The sequence below is a fragment of the Crocuta crocuta genome, unplaced genomic scaffold, assembly GCF_008692635.1.
Source record: "Crocuta crocuta isolate KB4526 unplaced genomic scaffold, BGI_CrCroc_1.0 scaffold234, whole genome shotgun sequence".
NCBI lineage: Eukaryota > Metazoa > Chordata > Mammalia > Carnivora > Hyaenidae > Crocuta > Crocuta crocuta.
In genome coordinates this window covers 2,402,541-2,424,943 of record NW_027529647.1, presented here as the reverse complement: position 1 = coordinate 2,424,943, position 22,403 = coordinate 2,402,541, and the positions used below count along the sequence as shown (strand labels likewise).

The following is a 22,403-nucleotide window of genomic DNA, read 5'->3' as shown; positions in this document are numbered from 1 at the left end:
ACAAGGACCTAGACTCTTTTCCCTCCCCAGGCCCTCGAGCCTGCCTCCCCCTTTGCTCCCCTCCCCAGGACCTCTCCTCTCCCCCTAGCCATGGACTGCTCTGGCCTGTGGATGGCTCTGGTCCCCCAGTGCCTCTGGCTCTCCGGCGAGGCTGCCACACCCTGCTGATTGCTTCCTCTCTGGGCCTCTCCAGCTCTCTGACTTCTCCTCTAACCTCTGGGACAATGTTTACCCCCCTTCTTTCACCTCTGCTTAGGGAGCAGGGCGGTAAGGCACCAGGGCCTGCCCATCTCGGGGCCTGGCTGGCTAGTTTCTCCTCACTCCGCGGCCTTTTCCTGTAGTTTTTCCCAGCCAGGACTTCCTCAGCCCCTGTGTGTCCCAGTGACTCTGTCCGTAGTCCCAGCAGATGCTCTTGGCTTCTGCTCTGCTGAGAGAAGGCGGCTTTCAAATGCAGTTGCTTTAGGGCTTCCTCAGGCTTAAACCTCAATCTTGACCTTAGTTCTTTCCTTCCTGCCCACGGCTCTCCTCAGCTGCCTGGAGGTAAAGCTGGTCCGTGTGAGGGAGGTAAAGCTGGTCCGTGTGAGGGCTTGGCTTCTCCATCCCCCACCCCCACCCCGTGGGCTTTCCCCTTCCCTCTTTCTACACAGACTCTCCTGGGTTGAAACTTTGCTCTATCCCAGTCCCCCTTCACCAGCATTTTCTGGCTCCTTCAGTTGTCAGCTGAATTTGTCCTTTTGTTTGTTGAGGTGTTCTTGTAGAGTGCCAGCTGATGGGGGTATGCTGGTAAAGAGGTGAAGTGTCACCTTCAGGGAGTCTGCGCTCTGTGCAGGAGTTAGCACACAGATGATCACTGCCCGTGTGCTGCACATCAAGGGAACGAGCAGTGAGGGCAGGTCAGAGGGCACCGCAATGTGCTGCTTGGTGGTCTGAGGGGACCAGAGACCTAGGTGGAGCAAGGACAGGAGTGGTCTGTCTCTGTGGGTGGAGTGGAAAGGCTGGGCAGGGGCCAGCTCCTCCTCCCTCAGAGGCCTGGCGAGAATTATAGGTTTTCTTGTAGAGGCGCGGGGAGCCTGGAGGGGTAGAGCGGAGCTGCCATTTGCGGTGACTGCGGCTGTTGCTACACAGAAGGTTCTTGCAGGTGAGCCGGGCAAGGGGCTGTGCGGTCAAGGTGGCTTCTGGGTGTGAGTCCTCAGAGTTGGGGTGCACAATGATGTTGTAGATGAACCGAAGAGTCTGAGGGAGAGGCTAGGCTGGGGTGTGTGTGGTGTAGGCACTTGATGCATGTGTCGGCGCTGGCCACTGCTGGGTGGCTGCCGCCAAGTTTCGTGAGGAGTCAGGACAGCTTGCAAACTGAGGGCCGGTGGGGGGTGTCCGTGGGCTGCCTGGTCCTTCACAGTGCGCTCAGCAGGGAAGAGTTCTGAGGCCTGAGCCCAGGTCACCCCCACACAGAGACTGGCACGCCGGGGGCCGGGAGGACCCCCTTGGGCTACAGGGTTTCTGGGGTGGGGGGTGCTTGGCAGCCAGACCAGATGCTGCAGGGTGGTCTAGTACCTGGGGCCCGGGCCTGACCTGTGGATTGGTCCCTGTGCCACTTGTTCTGGGGGTGAGGAGGGGGTTTCAAGAGAGAGAGGTGAGGACGTGCAGGCAGCACGCCCACACTGGGCTCTTCTCAGTGCTTCCGCCTTCAGGGGAGCAGTGACATGGTGCCAGCAAGCTGCTACGGTGCGGGGAGGGCTTTCTGCTGGTTCGTTGAGGAGTTACAGAAGGTTTGCCTCTCCCTGGCTCCAGCATCACCCCTGTCCCCAGCACTCTGAAAATGGCATTTCTCTGCAAAATGTGTTACTTTACATTTGGAAAGGAGTATGCATTTGAGAAACCTTTACAGGAATTGACTCTTCGCACACCGTGGAACACAGTGGGTGCTCAGTAAAGGTTGTATGCCTGTCGTGGTGCAGGGTCGGAGGCTGTGTTACGATGGAGGGCCCTGTCCCCTTGCTGCAAAGAGGCATTTGTGCCACAGGCTGCGTCTGCTGTCTCTGGTGGCTTCCCTTCACTGAGCCCCTGGGTATTTTATGGAGACAGTGGGGTCCAGAAGGGGCAGTGTCTGTGTTTATGGTGAGAAAGCCATGCTGGCCTATTTGTGGAGGTGGGCCAGGGATTCCTGTCGCACCCAACAGCTGTGTGTGTGTGATCGTGGCAGAGTCTCACTTGAAGAGGGACAGCAGTCTTAGGACACAGGTACCTTCAGTTTTCATTAATGAAAAATATTGCAGGCCGCCTGGGCAGTTTGGTCAGTAAAGCGTCCAACTCTTGATTTCGGCTCAGGCTGCAGTCTCGCAGTCCTGAGATCGAGCCTGAGTCAGGCTCCATGCTGAATGTGGAGCCTGCTGGGGGTTCTCTGTCTGTCTCTCTCACTCTCTCTCTCTTTGCCCCTCCTCTGTCTTCCAGTTAAGTAAATAAAACTTGGGGCGCCTGGGTGGCTTAGTCGGTTAAGCGTCCGACTTTCCCTTAGGTCATGATCTCGCGGTTCGTGGGTTCGAGCCCCGCGTCGGGCTCTGTGCTGACAGCTAGCTCAGAGCCTGGAGCCTGCTTCGGATTCTGTGTCTCCCTCTCTCTCTGACCCTCCCCTGCTTGCGCTGTCTCTCTCTCCTAGAAATAAATAAAAAAACGTAAATAAATAAATAAATAAATAAATAAAAACTTAAGAAATTCCTATTGGGCTGTCAGGTTAGTTTTAAAAAATTATTTTTGCACTCTTCCTTAACCTTGTGATATTTAGACTTTGGTCTTAGTTATGCCAAAAATGGAGAACTACTTAAATACATTCGCAAAATTGGCTCATTCGATGAGACATGCACCCGGTTTTACACGGCCGAGATGGTGTCGGCTCTGGAGTACTTGCATGGCAAGGGCATCATTCACAGGTACCATGCCAGGGGCCTATGGGCTTTGCTCCCCACACCCCAGGGACAGCTCTGCTTTATTTTCCAGAGGGGTGGGGGACCTCCTTGTGAGAGCTGAGGAATTGACGAGACTCACCAGTGATGTTGGTCTGAGGTCATCCTTGCCGGGTGGGTGGCCTTCCCAGCCATCCTTACTGGGTGCTTTTATTCCCCACCTGGTAGCTTTTGTGTGTACTTATTTCTGGCCTTACTTTCCATGGCTTTCTGATATTGTCAAATTAAAAGTGTTCGTATGAGCTCTTTTTATTATTGTTACTGATTGTTTTTTATTGTGGTAAAAGACACCTAACAAAATTTATCACTTTAACCATTTTTTCTGTTCATTGACAAATAACAATATCATCACTGTATAAGTCAATGGTGCACAGCAGGCTGTTTGACTAAGAATGTCGTGAAATGATGACCACAGTAGGTTTCAAAGCTCTTCTTGTGTCGGCTAAAAACAAGGGATTACACTTTAATAAAAAGTTTATTGAAAATGATAGGTGTGCTTATGAAGTGATATAATATGAATGTACTCCTTAAGTGCAGTTAATATTTGTTCACTGTGAACTTTTTGAAAGGCTTGCATTCTTGGTTGTTAGTCCGTAAAGATTATAAGTATTAATCAGTCCATTTTGTTTTCAGCCAAACGTGAAGCGTATAATAATGTGCCTATTTAACCATTTCACCTCAGATGTAAAAACTCTGCCTTCACAGGGATCTGAAGCCGGAAAACATTTTGCTAAATGAAGACATGCATATCCAGATCACAGATTTTGGGACAGCGAAAGTATTATCTCCGGAGAGTAAGCAAGGTGTGTGAGCGCTCTGTTTCCAGCAGGTCCCCACTCTGCGCGCACGCTGAAACACAGCTTCTGAGAAATGTGGTGGATTGCGCTGTCTTCGTTGTTAATGACGGTTTGTAACACCGGTGCTGTTGTAAGGTACACGCTGAAGCTTCACTCGGGAAGGCTCTGCCTCTCATGGTGGCTCTCGCCGGAGGGCTGGGGTGTGGGGGGAGGTGTGCTAGGTTTCTAGGCCTATGGTTGGTCTGCCTGGCCTTGAGTAGGGGGCGCTGGGTCGCCAGCCACTCTGCATGTCATCGTCCCAGGTCTCTGTGAGTGCCCCCTCTGGCACTTCCTAGTCCTAGAAGATACCAGGTGCTTCCTTTGCTCCTGGTCTTCTGTGCAGGCGTGTGGAGTTGGTGGGATCAGCTCCCAGGTCTTCTGCTGGCGCTTTAGATTGTAACTGCGAGAGCGCAGTCTCCGTCCCAGTGCCTGCCAGCTGCCTGTCCCCGTCTCCTCTGTGTAGCTGCCTATGGTGGCCCAGGCACCCGGATGGTGGAGGTTCTACAAGATCACAGAATGAGTAGGGCCTGAGTTTTAAGCTGCTAGTCAAGTGCACGTTTATAATTGCAGGCCGTCCCAGTCACTGTTTCTCTAGGGTGGTTCCTGGGGCTGGTTTATGTATTTTGACCGTTCCGTCACCTGAGGAGGAGTTGCTGACAGTAAAGTGGGCTTGGGAGTCTGAGCTAGCCAGCATGGACCTTGAAATCAGTCAAGGACCTTGAAAATGAACCTTGAGTCAGGACAGGTGTGACCGACAGAGCCACCCTGGCCTGAGAGGCCGGGGCAGTGTGCTCACATCTGCCAGGCCCTGCGGGGAGCCGTGAGTGAACCATGATGGAGAGGCTGGGGAGTGGCTGGGGTGGGTGTGAGTCCTTGAGTCATTGGCAGAAGGGAGATTCAGATGGAAGCCTCCACCTCCCCGCACTGCCCCCTGTAGGAGCCGGGAGCTCCAGGCCACAGCGCCAGCAGCCCGGCTGTCCGAGGAGCCCTGCAGCTCAGCCAGGCTGGCCTGCTCTGCCTCAGGTTGGACTGAGGCCCACTCAGTGAGCATACGTAGGGCAGCTGCTGGGCTGGTGCTTGGGGTCCCCTCCTCCTGCCTGGGCCTGCCTGGGCCTCAGTGGGTTCTGTTCCACAGGGTGCCTTCTGTTTCCTTTCTAGGAGTTTGTGCAGCCCCATGTTTGCAAACGCAGTGTTTTTCTGTAAGTTAGTGCCTTGAGATTTGTGCAGGTGCTCATTGAATCACCAAGGCTGCATCTCGGCTCTCGGACCTTCTCTGAGAATCCTAAAGCGCCACCCTTTAGGGGCTGAAACAAAACTTGCAAGAAAGAGATTCTTACTTCTCAACAAATTTTAGTCCTGGTGCCACTCGCCTTCCTTTCGCAGTTCCCTTCCCCTCCTTCCCGCCTTGGGAATGTCCCCTGGGCGCTGGTGAGATGCCCTGAAACTTGACCTACCTGACGCGCTGCTGCTGCTGCACAGGAACAGTGTGGGCTGGCAGTCATGTTCTGTGGATGCGGAATGACCCATAACCGTAGGCATGGCCCGTGACAGATAAGGACCAAACAGGAACTGCCATGGCCCCAGACTTTCTTGTTGTGTCATGTGTCACTTCCCATGAGACAAGTCACCGTCCACCATAGGGCCCCCTATCAGACTCGGGAGCCAGCCACCTCGGGGCCTGCGCTTTCCGTTTTTCCTCTGTGTCCGTTTGCCTCGGAACCTTATGTTTGGCCCAAGCTAGTCCTGGTGCCTTGCAGCCGTTTTAAAAAAGAGAAGAATTTAAGTGCATTGGTGAAATAAGCCTGCATCTCTTCCTTTCGGGGAGAAGTGTAAAAGTCCTTATGTTGTAAACCAGGGGACAGTTGCTTGTACTTACAGATGAGTTGGCTTTTCCCCCTTCTTAGACGAAGAGGGAAGGCGTGTAACTATGTGAATGACGTTGTAGTGACTTGCTCTCACTTTCTGTTTCAAGTAGTTTAGACTCTTAGAATTTATTCTTGCACTAGCTTTTTTTTTTTTTTTAACTTTTGTGCAGAGATGGTTTCCCTAAAACATCTTAAGCTTCCAGAGGGCAAGTGTTGGTGGGAACATGGCCCGGGTCCGTAACTGTCCTTTGAGCATGTTTTACCCTCTTAGCAAGAGGCAGGTTGTCTCTTCACGGATCTCTGTCCCGGGGGTTGTCCCTGTGTCTCTCCCTTACTGCTTCCTGTGGGATCCTTCTGGCCTTGTGACTGCAGGGTAGGGTACCAAGTAAACAGTGGGGCAGCTGTTGAGGGCATGTGGGATCGATGAGGACTTTGGCACAGGGGACTTAGGAATTCTAACCAGGTTCCCACAGACATACCCGGCGGGGGCTAGGAGTATTTGCTTAATTGTGCAGGGTGAGCCCCTTGCCTGGGACTGTGCCCCTGGCCTTTGTTGTCTTTGTAAGAGGCTTGGGGACCTTTGGATGCCGAAGAGGTTCAGACTTGGGGTTTGTGTCTAAAAACTCGTGTCCTGAGCCGTGTAGGCCCTTCTGGTATGTGGCCAGGTATGGAGGTTCCACTCACCAAACAGGAGGGGAGGGCGGGCAGGTGTGCAGTGAGAGATGACCAGGGAGGGGATAGATGGGGGAGGCCACAGAGCCGAAGTCACTTCTGTCTCTCCCTCCAGCTGTACCTTCTGTGGATGGCCATTGTCTAGACCCTCAGAGCAGCATCGAGTCCCCAGGACTCTAGGACCTGTCCCAGTGCCTCTGCCTTGCGCCCCCCCACCGTCCCCAGCACAAGCAGGACAGCCCCACCGACCACAAAAGCAGAGTTCACATGATAGAGGGGAAAGTCAAGTCCCCATACTTTTATCAGCAGATATAACTCTTAACATCAAGAAATGGTTTGCTCTGGTTTTCTCAATATTGGTATTTGTTTAGTCATAGCTACGATACATGGAGTTTTTGAGTTTTGTTTTAAAACTTTTTAATGTTTATTTATGAGAGACAGAGAACACAAGCATGGGAGGGGCAGAAAGAGAAGGAGACATAAAATCCGAAGCAGGCTCCAGGCTCTGAGCTGTCAGCATAGAGTCCAGTGTGGGGCTCGAACCCACGAAGTGTGAATCATGACCCGAGGTGAAGTCAGACGCTTAACGACTGAGCCACCCGGGCACCCACCCTAACATAATGTACCCCTACGTCTCACCATACACAAAAGTTAACTCCGAAGTTAACTTGGAGAGCACAGAGATGTGAGTGTAGAATGTAGAAGCTCTGAGAGGAAGCACAGCAGAAGTCTCTGTGACCGCGGGTTGGCAGGGAGTGCATTCTTAGATCCGGCACCCAGAGCACGGGCAACGCACGGACAATAGCCCGCATCCAGCCGGGCAGCTTGTGCTGTGATACCATTCAGAAAGTGAAGCAGGAAAAACTTTTTCAAAACATGTGTCCGGTAATGGGCTTATGCCCAGAATGTCTGAAGAACTCCTAACTCAAGAGATAAAATGAAATGGGGGTGCCTGGGTGACTCAGTTTCTTGAGCGTCTGACTCGGTTTCAGCTTCGGTTGTAGTCTCACAGTTTCGTGAGTTTGAGCCTGGTGTTGGGCCCTGTGCTGACAGAGTGGAGCCTGCTTGGGATTCTCTCTCTCCCCCTTTCTCTGCCCGTGCGCTCTCACGAGCGCTCTCTTTTTCTCCCTCTCTCTCTCTCAAAATAAATAAACTTTAAAAAAGAAAAAGAAATAAAATAAATTGAAAATTTAGAAGTGGGCAAAGGGTCTGGATAGACATTTCCCCAAAGAATACAAAGCAAATGGCCAATATAAACACATGAAAAGATGCTAAGCGTCATTAGGGAAACACAGATCAAAACCACATTGAGATACCACATCTTCTAGGATGGCTGTGATCAAAAAGACAGGCAAAGATGGCGCGCCCGCGTGGCTCAGCGCATGATCTCGTGGGTCATGAGTTCGAGTGAGCCCCACACGGGCTCCTTTTAGTCAGCGTAGAGCCCGTTTTGGATCCCTTCCCCCGCCGCTCACGTGGCTGCTCTCTCAAAGGTAAACATTTAAAAAAAAAAAAAGGGGGATGGACAGTGATAATGAGTGTTAGCCAGGGTGTGGAGGAATGGACACCCGGTGCTGTGCTGTGAGAATGTCAAGCGGTGCCGTCACTTTGGGAAACAGGCTGGCAGCCCCTCAGAAGGTCAGATGCCGTCCCTTCTCACTGAGCACTTGTGCTTGCAGGTGTGTCCTTGCGAGCGCCCTGGGGACATGGCCGCAGAAGCTGCTGTCCAGGAGTGCTCATAGCAGCTTCTTTTACAGGAGCCAGACCGGGGAGACAGCGCACGTGTCCGCGAGCTTGGCGTGCGCATGGGCAAGCGGTATTCCATCTTGGAGGGGAATGGAGCTCTGGTCCCCACTGGAGCATCCATGGAGTATGAAGCATTGTGCTGAGTGAACGCCGGCTGGGGTCAGGGTGGGGGTTGGCGTTGGGGGGGTGTCTTTCTTTTAGGTCTTGTGATTTCTTTCAGAAGTCTGTCATAGTTTTCAGTGTATAAGCTTTGCACTTTTTTTGGTTATAAATTATTTATTTTTTATTTATTTTTACAAATAGTTTATTGTCAAATTGGTTTCTATATAACACCCAGTGCTCATCCACACAAGTGCTCTCCTCCATGCCCATCTCCCCCCTCCCCCCCACATCCATCAGTCCTCAGTTTGTTTCTCATCATTCAAGAGTCAGCTTTGCACTTTTTTTTAGTAAGTGTATTTCTAAGTATTTTATTTTTGAGCCTATTTTAAGTGGAATTTTTTTCAAATTTTTTAAATTATTTATTTCTGAGAGAGAGAGAGACAGCATATGCTGAGCAGGGGAGGGTCTGAGAGAGAGGGAGACACAGAATCTGCAGCAGGCTCCAGGCTCTGAGCTGTCAGCACAGAGCCCAGTGTGGGGCTTGAACCCATGAAGCACGAGACCATGACCTGAGCCGAAGTTGGACACCCAACTGACTGAGCCACCCAGGCGCCCCTAAGTGGAATTGTTTTCTGAAGTTCACTTTCAGATTGTTTGTTGCAAGTGTATAGAAATACATTTGGGTTTGGGGCCTTGACCTTGTGTCCTGCAACCTGGCTGGATTTGTTTGGTTTTTATAATTGTTTTGTAGTGAGTTATCAGAACTTTTTACATATAAGATCAAGTCGTCTGTGATTTGAGATGTTTTTTACTTATTCCTTTTCACTCCGAATGCCTTTTATCTCTTGCGGCCTGACGGCCCTGGCGGAGCCTCCAGGATGGTGTCGAACGGAAGTGACTGTCCTTGTCTTGTTTCTGATCTTCTGGGAGAAGTTTTGGTCTTTCACCATCAAGGCTGGTGACTGACACCTTGACCAGATTGAGGAGGTTCCTTTCTCTTCTTACTTTGTGACATATTTTTGTCATGAAGCAGTATTGAATTTTTATTAGGTGCTTTTTCTGAATCTACTGAGATACCGTGTGGATTTTGTTCTTTATTCTAATGATATGTAGTATACTGGGTGATTTTTTTTTTTTTTTTAGTGTTTTTATTTATTTTTGAGAAAGAGAGAGAGAGACAAAGTGTGAGCAGGGTAGGGTCAGAGAGAGAGGGAGACACAGAATCTGAAGCAGGCTCCAGGCTCTGAGCTGTCAGCACGACGTGGGGCTCAAACTCGTGAAACACGAGATCATGACCTGAGACGAAGTCGGATACTCAACCGACTGAGCCCCCCAGGCACCCCTGAGTGATTTATATGTTGAAATACCCTTGCATTCCCGGGATAAGTAGCGCTCAGTCATGGTCCATACTCCTGTTTATGTGTCACTGTATTTACTTTGCTCATCTTTTGCCCAAGAGATCAGCCTGTTTGGGGGACTGTGTTTGCTTGCTTCACGTGGGAGCTTAGGAGGAGGATACTAGCAGTCTGTACTCTTGGCTTTGAAGACAGGCTGGGTGTCCTCTGACCTCAGGAGCACTCCTGGTGCCTGTCCTTCCTCACAAGCTGAGTCCGAGGTGGTGGCCAGAGTGTTTCATGGCCCAGGAAGCCAGTCAGTGTCCTTGAATCACTTTCAGGGTGGAGACAAGAGCCCAGCCCAAGACCCTTTTCTTTACCCCGATCCCGTGGCCTGCTTCTGGTGGGTTAGTGGTGTGGAATAGGCAGCATTTTGACCAACGGTGGGTGTCTGGGCCTGGTGTCCCAGTAGGTGGGGCAGTTTGGCCTTCGGTTAATCTCCGGCTGTGGGGGAGGTAATGGTGATCTCTGCGTTTCTCGTGCTCTCTCGGGGGCTCTTACCCTGGTGTCACACATTAGAAGTCGGCTCTCCATGAGGCTGAGAGGAGAAAGTGGCTTATTTTCACCTACCTTTCTGTGAAATTGAACATTTGCCTTAATTATGAAGGTAGGCATCAGATGTCCCCTGTCATGGGGAGCAGTCACGGGTGTTTCCATGTTCCCTTACGGTTGTCACAGAGTCTTGATCTGTTGTGTGTGCTCCTCACTGCTTTGTAACTCCTGCACTGCCAGACCCAGTGGGCCCTGTTACCTGCCGCACTGAGAGGGCCAGGCACTGCGGTAGCACGCTGTCACCATCCTGGTATTTTGACACTTTGATCATTTATAGTCCTATTTTATGCCTTCCGAACATTATTCTGAAGGCAGTCCTATTCTTTTCCTTACGCGAGAGACCTCCTTCATCTCCTGACTAAAGGAGAGCTCCTTTCCAAGGGGACGATTTCACACCTCCCCACACCTTCAAGAAGATGGACACAAGCTCCTGGTAACAGGAAGCAGGAGTTGTCATGGGAGACCAGCAGACCCACGCCCAGAGATTGTAAAACAACAACACAACCCTAATGACATCATGATTCACAGTTCGAAGCTTGGCCACGGGTGGGGGTGGGGATGGTGTATACCTTTGTGCATGATGTAACTATTTAGAGGCACAAAAGTCTCTATAAACGTTCGGGGCTCGAACTCACAAACTGTTAAGGTCATTACCTGAGCCAAAATCAAGAGCCTGATGGATGCTTAAACACATGTGGGGCGCCTGGGTGTGGCTCAGTCGGTTAAGCATCCGACTTCGGCTCAGGTCATGGTCTCATGGTTCGTGGGCTCCAGCCCCACATTGGGCTCTGTGCTGACAGCCAGCTCAGCCTGGAGCCTGTTTCAGATTCTGTGTCTCCCTGTCTCTCTGACCCACCCCTGCTCATACTGTCTGTCTGTCTGTTTCTCTCTCAGAAATAAATAAAACATTAAAAAAGTAAAAAAAAACCTGAGCCATGCAGGTGCCCCTCTATATACTGTTTTGATGGCCAGATTTAATTTATTTAATTATGCATAAGAGATATCTTTCCATATGAAAACACATTTCCAGAACTTTTTAATAACAGGATTANGCTCACCAGATGGTGACTCGCCCAGGGCCACCTGGCTGGAAAGGTGCCCATCAGGATTTGGACCCTCGTCTTCTGTGTCCGGGGCTGAGCTCAGGGATCTGGAGGGGGGGTGGGGGGGGGGGGGGGGGCAGGCTCCCGGGACTGCTGCGTCCACGTCGTCCCGCTGTCACTGCGGGGTCCGTCCTGCAGGATCAGGGGCCAGGAGTGGGATTGCTGACTCAGAGCAAAGCCTGTGCTCTCTGGATTTTGATGCTTTTTGGAAAATTGCTCCCCTGAAAATGACATCCTTCCATCTCCCTACCAGTAGCATGTTGCGTGTCTGTCTCCTCAGATCCTCGCCAGCGCTGTGTATTTCCTTTTTTATCTTTGCTGATCTGATAGGCTGTTGTGTGTTCAGTTGCATTGCTTTGATTCATTGCATCATTGAATGGTTTCCTTTGGTTTTGGCTCTCGGTTTCTTTTTTTTCCCTCATATGAATCACCTCAGTGTTTTCTTGGCAGTATTGCTCGGGGTCCTGGCAGAATGCAAATGTGGCCAGAGTCTTTATAGGAAAACAACGTAATGAGGGGACCAGTTACAGAGAGCAGGGCGGAGGAGGCAACAGGGCTGGATCCCCACAGCAGGACTGTGAGCCCCTCGGCCCCCGCTGGGGGTGGGGCAGGTGGGAGGGCTCAAGGCCCCCGGGAGCCACTTCTGTGGGAGGGGGTACCAGCCGCAGGTGGGCCAGCGCAGTCTCCTTGCCTCCTTCTGGGGCTGCTGCTGGCTGCAGGGCTGTAGTACACCGGAGCACGGAGGCCATGTCTGAGGGTCAGTGGGGAAGAGCCGGCACATTGGCTGTGTCTGTGTCTTCCTCCTGGGCGTCTGCCCGTGGAGGCCTTGGGACCAGCAGTCACGAAGTCCCCCGTGGCGAGCCTCTCCAGCTCTGAGGCAGCCCCAGGGACGGTGAGCGGGATATGATGGCCACCATGACTGGCGGGCCTCTCAGCCCAGACTGCCATGTGCTGCGTTGGTGTGGCCAGGGGCCCGGGTTTCCTTTTGCATCTTGACTCAGGTGTTGTGTTAATTTATAGCCATATACCATCAAGAATTTTATAGACAGCCAAACATAGATGTGTTGCATTTCATCCCAGGTAGCTGTAACCCCCAGTCACTTCTGTGTCAGGACCTATCTGAGGTGCCCAGTACATAGCCTCCGATCAGTGCAGAAGGAGAAGGCTGCTTCCCCTGGACGGAACATAGAGCAGAGCAGGCAATTTTGAGAAGGAAAGATGAAGGCACTTTCAGCTGTTCTCCCTTCCCTAGCTCCCCCTCCTCCAGAATGTTCCAGAACCTAGCTGGCTGCTCTGGCTCTATCTTGGGCTATGTTTTTGGAGGGTAGTAGAGTACAGCCCCAGTGAGGCTGTACAGAGGCCAATCAGGACCTCGGCTCGTTTGGGGCTGGAGCAGTCCCGCTCTTTGGTGCCCTGTGGGTGTTAGCTACACCCCTGGCATCTGGCCACTAGGTGACAGTAACCAGCCCCCATTCCCATCCCCATCCCCCTTCCCATGGTGCCTGCCAGAAATGTGTCCAGACATCCCCAGGTGGCCCACATGTCCCAGGTAAGAACCCTGAGTAGAGCGGTTGGGACACGTATCAGTAAGCTCGCCCAGCAGGACTCTGCATGGGTGGTCACCGCTCTGTGTGTCACTGGTTTCAGAAGGGGCCTGGAGGACCAGAGACCGTCCAATGGCAAGTGTGTTGGTGTGAGGTTTTACCTCTTGGGCTGGGAAAATGTGTCCTTAGGGACAAATACTTTCTGGCGTTGATTATTAAAGATACTGAGAAAAAGAACTGCTTGATCCCTGGAGGGGTCAGGCTAGGTCACAGGGCTGGCNTCTGAGCTGTCAGCACAGAGCCCGACGCGGGGCTCGAACCCATGAATTGTGAGATCATGACTTGAGCCGAAGTCGGACGCTTAACCAACTGAGCCACCCAGGCGCCCCTAGTTTGTCCAGAATAAAATGTTGTTGAGCCATGGTGTTTTGTGTCGCGTCTGTTTTGGGGTGCTGGGCTAGGAGACGGGGCCATGCTGGAATGTGCTGCTGGGAAAGGTGGCCTTATCCCGGGGCCTGTCCCAGCAGGCCCACAAGCCTTGCCAGCAGCCGTCCAGTGCCGGGTGCGGAGCGCTGTGGGCGCGGGGCCAACCCGGGAGGTGGTGGCAAGGCAGGTCACGGCAGGTGAGGTGGAGCGTCTCCAGGCAACCGTCAGAGGGGAAGCAGCATTTCACGTGCTCCTGAGGGAGCTGTTTTGCTTTCAGATGGGGGCATCTCACACAGGAATCCCGATCCTGTGTCTGATGGTCACAGGAAAAGGCAGAGTGGTCGTGCGATCTCCAGTGTTGCGCCCGTGGGGGCGCCCCCGGAGCATTGTGACAGCACAGGCGGGCTTGTGTCTGCAGTGCTGCTTGGTCAGGGCCGCCCAATTGCTGCTGAGCCCCTGGGGTCTTTGAGGGAATCCTCTGGTAGTGAGCGGGTCTAGAGGGTCCTGCTGCCACTGACCTTATGAGTCTGTGGTGTGAGCGTGGTGACTCTTGTGTCGCACAGTCCTAGAGGCGGTGCTAGAAGCAGCGGGGTGTCGAGAAGCTTCCCTGGGTCTTACTCCACCTGTAGTCCCTAGCCTCCTTGAGCTGTTGGTTAAGGAGGTGTGTGGCCTTCAGGGGACCAGTCCTTTCCCACGTGTACGTGTCCTATCTGTGCCAGCTGTGTGCCTGGGGCTGTTTGAGGTACCATTCGTGGACCAAACAGGCACAAGCCCTCTCTCTCCGTGATGCTGCGAGCTGACAAGTCTGGGTGAGAACACCTCTAGCGTGTTGCTGAGACATGCCCGGAGAACGTGCGGCAGAGTGGTCTGGCAGGGCAGCCCTGGCGGCCACGACTGCTGTCACAGAGCAAGTGACCTTTGAACCAGCCTTGGACCAGGACCAGAGAGTCCAAGAAGGGGGTTTGAGGGGAGGGCCCTGGACAAGTAGGGTTTTGGGAGTGTATAGTCGGACTCCAGGGGACCAGGGCCGGGACAGAGCCCCACTTATGCTCACATGAACCATGATGTCATGATGGATGAACATCCAGGGTGCAGTGTCGATGACAAATGCTTTGTGTCTCAGCATGACCTTTCTCCCTTTTCCCTCCTCTCATCAGCCAGGGCCAACTCGTTTGTAGGAACAGCCCAGTATGTGTCTCCAGAGCTGCTCACAGAGAAATCGGCCTGTAAAAGGTAACTCGCTTTCATCTGATCCAGAACATTCTCTTTTCTCCACGGTGGCTATTACGTACATTTTTTCATATAAAGTTAATAGTTAAGAGAGGGCCTTTTATGGTCTTTATCAGTATCTTCGATAACCTGTGTGCTACTTTATTGTTATCCATTATTCTTCCCAGGATCATTGTTGCTTTGTGCGTTGGTATTTGATCTTGTTCCTTTAGGAGCAACTATCCAGTGGGGGAAGGTGGGCCCAGGAGGTCCGTAGTCCTAGCTGTGTCCCTGTGCCTTGGGGTCCTTAGTACTGCCCACGGTCGGTGCTCTGTGGACACCGACTGAACGAAGAGGCCCAGAGGAGGCGTGTGTGGGAGGGGATGGAGCCGGTTTCCTGGTGGGGGTGCAGCCAGCGCCCACTGTCCCTCCCCAATGCTCCGAACTGCGTCGGGCCTGGGCTGGGGCCTGAGGTATGAGTATCAGAGGTGCACGGATGAGGCTGTGCTTACAAGGACCGGAGGTGCCAAGGGGGACAACGTGCCATTGGCCAGGAGCAGGGAGTAGCCCGGGGGCTGTCTTGGGGCACCTGGGGCAGCATTGGAGTCCGAGGTCTCAGTTTGGAGAGTGCTTCCAGATGGCAAGTTGTGTGGCTGCAGCTTCTCCCTGGATTGTTGCTACAGCCACACTGTCAGTGTCCCGTACTGGCCACGAGGGGTCCCTTAGCTAGAGAGACGGGTGCTGCCACCTGGGGGGTGGGGAGCTCTGTGTTCCTGAGCGTGACCGCTTTTTAAGAACTGGAGGGGGTGAAGCCCCTGGTCTCACCTGCTGCCTGATGGGCGTCTTAGTTTTCAGGTTCTCTGTTTTTGTTTTTTTTTTCTTAGTTAACAGATTCTGAGCTTTTACCCCATGTAGGGCAGGGCCTCTCAGTTGGGGCAGCTCTGGCCCCTAGAGTGTATTTGTCTGTGTCTGGACAGTTCACTGTCACAGCCTGGCAGGGGCGGGGAGGGAGTGCTAGTGGTGTCCTGTGGGTGGAGTCCGGAGATGCTGCCCAGCATTGTGCAGTGCAGAGACGGCTGCACGGCAAGAGTGAGTCGGCCCCTGGTGTCCCCTGAGCCGAGGCTGAGAAGCCCTCCTCTGGGTGGTGGCTGCCGGTGGCCAGAATCTCAAAGCCTGGGTCACTGCTGCCTGAGGAGAAGCTTGTCCTTGATTTGGGGCATTTAGGATGAAGCAGCCCTTGAGTGCTGACGGGGGAAAGTCTCCGGGCTCTACCGGGAGAGATCAGGAAGACAGAGAGGCCGCCTTCTGTGTGCAAACTGGAAGGACACTGCCCACATTTGCTTGTCTGTCATTTAAACTGTCTTCAGTGGGTGTCCCAGCAGTGGGGACAGCGCTATGAGGGAGACATCATTGAGCATCTTTTTATGCTTTTAAATGTTTAAGTTGTATGATATTTATTCATAAATAGTTAATAGTTTTCTCATTCTAAAAGTGACACCTTTGTATGGTAAAGAGCTCTTAGAAAACGTGGAGAATACAAGAATGGGAACACTCATAGTCTGCATCCTGCTTACAGACACCAGACCTGGTCTGGCGCGTCCTTCCAATTCGTTATTTCTGTGTGTCTTCTGTGTGTTCACGTGCCTTCTGTTCAGCTGGAGTTCTGCTCAGTAACCAGGTTTGAGCCCTGCTCCTTACGATCATGGAGCAGACCTCTCCCCACGCCCCTGAAATCGTCTGCAGACATCTAATAGCCACGCGCTTCCGGCCTGTGGGTCTACCACAGTTCATCAAGCTCTTCCTCTGTTGTTGGACTCTGAGGTGCTTTACATTTATTTGGCACAACCTGGCCTGTCTGCTGGGTGCCCGCATGTCCTGTGTCCTGGGAGGAAGGGTGCTCCTGCCCCTTGTCTGCTGGGTGGCGCTTGGGGTGCCCAGGTTCCTCTGTGTGGATTTCAGGAAGTGGAATGACTTGGTCTAACTTGGTATTTTAAGATCCTTGGTGCATACTGCTTTCCAGAAATGTTACATTGGCTTCCCCCTTTAGTCTTTATTCTATTAAAAAATCACTTTAAATGGTAAGAGCTGCTGGTGATGAGCACAGAGACGACTCACAGAGGTGAGAGCAGCCCAGGGGAGCCCTGCTTTGTGGAGATGCCGGCCGGCCCGCAACCTGCACCTGGTCTCTGGCCGCTGCCGCCCCACTGAGCCGATGCTTTTCTGTTGTGTTTGTTTTGTGTGGGTCCCCATCTTACCTAGACTAAACAGTAGAGAAAAACAAGTGTAAAAAGCTAGTTATTGGGTAGAATGTAGATTCATTTTATAAATGCCCTACGCTCCATCCATATGCTGTGCCTCAGATTTCTGATCTCTTGTATTTTTTAACCCGTGTCGAATGCCCTTCACCCACACTCTACAGTCTCGTCTTCGGGAATGCCAGGCTATGGCCTCCCCAGAAGCTGGCTGTATCCAGCAACCCATGAACCCCCATAGGTCTAGCGCTGGAGGGGGAGGCAACTGGCAGTGTGGATAGATTGCATGTGTATGCTTCTGTAGGGTTGACCTGCGAATAGAATGTAAAACTTACAATAGATCTCAGACACTGAGGGGAGAGAGTAAACAGAGACGGGGCAGTGGCATCATAGGTGAGGAGAGCACCTCCTTCAGGGTTCCTGCCACCTGGTCTGGAAACAACTTAGGAGAATTTTGGAACTGTTTCTTTTTATTGATGTTTTTATTTACTAAAAAATGTTTTTAATGTTTACTTATTTTGAGGGCGGGGGGGGGAGGGGCAGAGCATGAGTGGGGAGGGGCAGAGAAATGGAGACACAATTAGAAGCAGGCTCCGGGCTCTGAGCTGTCAGCACAGAGCCTGATGCGGGGCTTGAACTCACAAGCCATGAGATCATGACCTGAGCTGAAGTTGGATGCTTAACCCACTGAGCCACCCAGGTGCCCCAGAACTGTCTCTTTTCTAGTGTGTAGTCCGAGTGTTTATGAAAGAAGGGTAGCCCTCTTCACAGCCAGCTCAGGAAGGGAAAGAGTTAAGGTTGCTTTGTGCACATCTTGTGGACTGTCTGATTTGGCTCCTTGGCACATGTGAGCTTGAGTCTGTGTTCTGGAGGTAAACTCTGAGTTACGAGATAATCTGAGTTTATTCCTAGTTGTACCAACCTGTGGTGACCGGGACAAGCCACCTTCCCTGCCCCTGCACTGGGAGAAGGTACTTTTTCCTCAGTGTTTGTGGTTCCTGTGGTCAGGAATGACCTCTGCTCCCTCTTGGGACCCCGGTGGCCCTGTGAGGAAGCAGTAGCCCTCACCAGGCATGGCGGGTCTGTGGGCATGGCTGCACAGCCTGGCCCAGCAGTGCCCGCCGTGTGAGATCCTCTGTGCCCGGGTCCCCAGGGAAGCCCCCCAACAAGGGTTCTGAGCAGGTTCCCGCCCTCACGCCGACCTGGTTTTGAAGGGGAGAAGTAGATCAGAGACTGAAATGGGGTGGTTTGAGCCGACAGGGCAGACGTGAACTGTGCTCCTCACTGAAATTTTACAAATGTCATTCTTCTGTGTTTTCTCCCCGCCCTTGAAGTTCGGACCTTTGGGCGCTCGGATGCATCATATATCAGCTCGTGGCAGGACTGCCGCCTTTTCGCGCGGGGTATGTCCACTCACTGCCCCCTGAGCCCGTTGCGGCAGCTGACAGCGAGATGGGAGGGGGTGGCCCCCAGGGCTGGGCCAGGGTAGAGGGGACTTCCACGTGGTTCTTCAGTGACCGCTGTGTCTGCAGGGAGAGAGGGCGACTGCTGTCCCGGGAAAGGGGAGGTTTGTGTGCTCTGTCCAAAGTGATGGCTTTTCTTGTTTTACAGAAATGAATATCTTATATTTCAGAAGATCATTAAGCTGGAATATGACTTTCCCGAAAAATTCTTCCCTAAAGCAAGAGACCTTGTGGAAAAACTTTTGGTAAATATTTTGAATTTTCCTCTGGGAAAATGATCTGATAGCCACATGCTGAGACCTTCTGAACTTGTGGTCACAGGAGCTTCTGTGTTAAAAGGATGGCTTGGGACTGATAATGATTGTAGATAGATTTGTATTCTCTGTCTCCTCTCTGTGAGCCCTTTTTAATTTCCATAATAAGATAGGAAATCATTGTATCATTTTGCATTTGCTCATCCACATATGAGCAGCTAGGTGTGTTCCAGTGGCAGATGGCTGTGAATCTTAGTGATATCTATAGATTTCACCTTTAGCATTTGCTACCTGAAGGTTATAAAGGTCACCTCAGGTACTATAGCAGAGGTAAGCAGAGCTACCCGGGAAGGGTATGTGTGTGTCATTTCTAGAGCCTGCAGGGTCCCTGCCCTGGTGTGCGTGGGTGCTAGACCTTTCCTCACCATTCCTTGGCCTTGGGGAGCAGGGCGGGCCCTGTCTGGGCCTGCCCCTCCGGTGTCAGTGCCGTCAGCGGGAGCGTGTAGCTCTGGGGTGCGGGAGTGCGAGGCTGGATCTGGGAGGTGATGGCTCTGGAGCCCATGGAGATGAAGCGTGGGCGGGAGAGCACAGCACTTTGCTTCTGGTCTGCGAGAGCTCACTGTCCAGGCGGATTCTTAGTGTCTTTGTCACTGAAGCCAGTATGTTCGTTTCTCCCCCGTGTGATTTTTTAGTTGTGTGTTTTAAAAGAATACTTGTTGTTATTCATTAAATTCTGATTTACTTTCACCTGTGCAAGGGGAAGGATATAGGTTTGAGGGAGGAGCAGCAGCCCAGAGGCTGACGCGACCGTCCCCCCGCGCACTGTGGGGTGGGGCTGGGGTGGGCCGCAGGGCCATTCTGCAACCAGAGACCGGAATTAGGAAGAGTATGAAGAAAGAACTTTTTTTGTCAGAATTACTTTTCGTTCCAGACACTGACTTGTTTTGACTTCCGTTTCAGGTTTTAGATGCCACGAAGCGATTAGGCTGTGAGGAAATGGGAGGCTATGGGCCTCTGCAAGCTCACCCATTCTTTGAGTCCATCTCGTGGGAGAACCTGCAGCACCAGACGCCTCCGAAGCTCACTGCTTACCTGCCGGCCATGTCAGAAGACGACGAGGACTGCTATGGGAATGTAAGCCAGCGGCCCGAATGCAGTGTCTGGGGGTGTGGGGGCGGGGCGGTGTACACGTGTCTGCGTGTGCGTCTGTGGGGTGTGCGTGCGCCTGTGTCTGGTGTGGGGGGTGTGAGTGTCAGGAACAGCCCAGCAGAGGGGAGAGGCGCCCGCTGTGCTGTGTGCGTGGTTCTGTGAGCACGGGAGTCTGGGCCTGGGCCCTGGGAGCCCAGCCCGTGGGGTGCACGACTGGAGGGGAAGCCAGCGCTTGACCTGTTGGTGGTTGAATGCGCCTGGGGCCTGGGGCGGAGGAGGCTCCCGCCCGCACGCCTGCCGGGGGATGAGGGCGGTCTCCTTTTCATACGTCCTGTAGTTACTTTTTGCCCGGATGAGTCACACCAGAGCACGGGGCAGGAGCAGGGGGGCAGGAGTCAGCAGGAGCAGTTCCTCCACACCATCCCCTTGGGCTTCCGGGTGGGCTTCCAGGTGGGCTTCCGTCTTCTTTTGGCTGGCGTCGTTGTACTCATGTGTCTATAGACGTTCTAGAATGCTTATCTTTCCAAGAGAAGCCCAGGATGGTCCTCTTTTGAGCTTTTTAGGGACAGGGCATTCAGGATGGACATTGGTCACCGTTGGCTTTAGTGCCGGTAGAAGCAGGGTCTTAAGTGTACTTTGTTCTTTGAGCTTTTCTTCTGGAGAGTGTGAAACACGGAAGTGGGCAGAGGGGTGCAGTGAGCCACAGGGCCCTTGTCTCGCACCTTGGGTGACCAGCTCACACCTGTCGTATGCTCCCTCCTCACCCTTTACTGTGATCCCCGGATTTAAATAGGATTTCACGTGTTTCTGTTCTCACCAATCATCCATTCTCTTGGTTTAACTTCTGTGGTTGTGGCTTATCCTTTTTTTTTTTTTATTAAAAAAATTTTTTCTTAATGTTTATTTTTGAGAGAGACAGAGTGTGAGCAGGGAAGGGGCAGAGAGAGAGGGAAACACAGAATCCAAAGCAGGCTCCAGGCTCTGAGCTGTCAGCACAGAGCCCAACTTGGGGCTTGAACCCATGAACAGTGAGATCACGACCTGAGCTGAAGTTGGTTGCCCAACCAGCTGAGCCACCCAGATGCCCCTGTCGTGGCTTATCCTAACCAGTGATCATATACCGAATTCCACCTTATTTGATTGGGGAATTCTAGATTTTATCTAGAAGTCACCCAGGGCTTAGTTAAAAGTACTACTTGTATCATCTCTCAGAGACCAAATTTCTTCTGTCTCCTGCTTACTGTTGTAAATAACACATCACCCTTTTGCTGTTCTAAAACATCCTTTGTGCTCAGACTTGAAGGGGCCAGATGTGGGAAGCCGGACCTGCCTCCCCCACTGCAGTGGCCTCAGCTGTCAGCAGCCTCCATGTGTGCAGACCGCAGGGGACTTGGCCCCAGGACTCTGTCCCTTGGCCTGACATCTTGCCCGAGCCATGGCCACTCAGGGTGGGTTGGGGTCTCCAGTGCCTTTGGCAGGGGTGTCCTGGGAAAGCAGCGGGCTCTACCAGCCAGCTCTGAAGCAGCTGTACGTGCGGTGACTGTCTCAGACCTCCGTGCCCCAGGAGCTCCGCTTTATTGCGCTGTGTGTGTGCCCCCTGGAGTGCCCTGTGCATGCCCTCTGCTGCTGCATCGCAGTCACTATGAGCTGTGAGTCACTGGAGAGCCCTGGCTTCTTGTACTCAAGTGTTACCGTCTTAAAACCAGCTCCATTTGTTAAGGGCTTACCTTTTGTTAGATGGCCCATCCTCCACTTTAAAAGCTGCCTTGGTAGAGGAAAGGGAGAGAGGCAAACCATGAGAGACTCTTGAATGCTGACAAAAACTGAGGACTGATGGATATGGGGGGGAGGGGAGGATGGGCATGGAGGAGGGCACTTGTGGGGATGAGCACTGAGTGTTATGTGGAAACTAATTTGATAATAAACTATTTGTAAAAAAAATAAATAAAAAAAATAAAAGCTGCCTTGGGAGTCAGGCAGCGCTTGCTCTACTAGACTTTCCGTTTGGACAGTTAAGTGAGCTAGAAAAAGACTTAAGCCTGGAAAGGTATCAGATATAGGAGGGGGCCTTCCCTTTCTGTGGGCGTTCATGGTCTCTTGGGCAGGTTTTCACTCGAGGGGCACTGAGAGAGTCTGGGGTCCATTTCGGCAGAAAGGGGGCTTCCCTCTGGGGGCGAGGAGCTGGGAATGGTCTTGGCTCAGGGAAGGAAGCAGCAGGCACTTGGTTCTCTTGCGTGTCCCTAACCCCTGGGGTGGCTGATGGTAGCGCTGGCGGTTAGACCCTGGTTGAGGTGCCCTCAGAAGTGCTCCAGGTTGGACCAGCCAGGACCATTTCCTTACTGTGCACAGCCCAGTGCACCCCTTGGTGCACACATTCTTTCTGGGCCTGTGTTTTGTGCTGCGAGTCGTCCTAGGTGCTGCTGAGGAGAGAAGAGCAGAGAGTTGAGATACGGTATCTGGAGCTTTCCACAGGGAGCAGTGCAGTACAGCCCCTAAAACAGGAATCACCCAGCCGGCGGTGGTGGTGGGAAGCCTACAGCTCCATGACAAGTTGGGGTGGCTGCTGCTTTGGAAGAACATAGAAGACCTGTTCTGATTCGGTGCTGGCTAGCGGGCTGTGGCCTTGGGGCAGGTCGAGCCTCAGTTTTCCCGTTTCAAAAATGGAGATGGTGGAGGCAGCCTTCTCACTGGCCTTGCAGCCCCCTGAGACACCTGGAGGTGGGCTCACGGAAGCCTCTCTAAACTTTAGAATGTTAAGCAGAGGCGGTCTTGACCTGGGGAGTTCCTCCCAGCAGAAACCGGGAATGTGCTAGAATAGATGAAGGGCTGCGGAGGTGTCCCAGCATCCATCCCAGCCAGGAGCCAGCACGGTGGGGCTG

At 52.6% G+C, this 22,403-nt stretch overlaps 1 protein-coding gene across 1 annotated transcript in view; it reads left to right on the top strand.

The window, feature by feature from the left end:
* PDPK1 (3-phosphoinositide dependent protein kinase 1) overlaps positions 1 to 22,403 on the top strand; it is a 48,640-nt gene that overhangs the window by 10,744 nt on the left and 15,493 nt on the right. The window contains exons 6-11 of the mRNA XM_077762774.1: positions 2,780 to 2,924; positions 3,663 to 3,760; positions 14,355 to 14,430; positions 17,993 to 18,061; positions 18,270 to 18,366; positions 19,336 to 19,509. Of these exons, the coding sequence (XP_077618900.1) occupies positions 2,780 to 2,924; positions 3,663 to 3,760; positions 14,355 to 14,430; positions 17,993 to 18,061; positions 18,270 to 18,366; positions 19,336 to 19,509 (659 nt within the window). The remainder of the gene's footprint in view (positions 1 to 2,779; positions 2,925 to 3,662; positions 3,761 to 14,354; positions 14,431 to 17,992; positions 18,062 to 18,269; positions 18,367 to 19,335; positions 19,510 to 22,403) is intronic.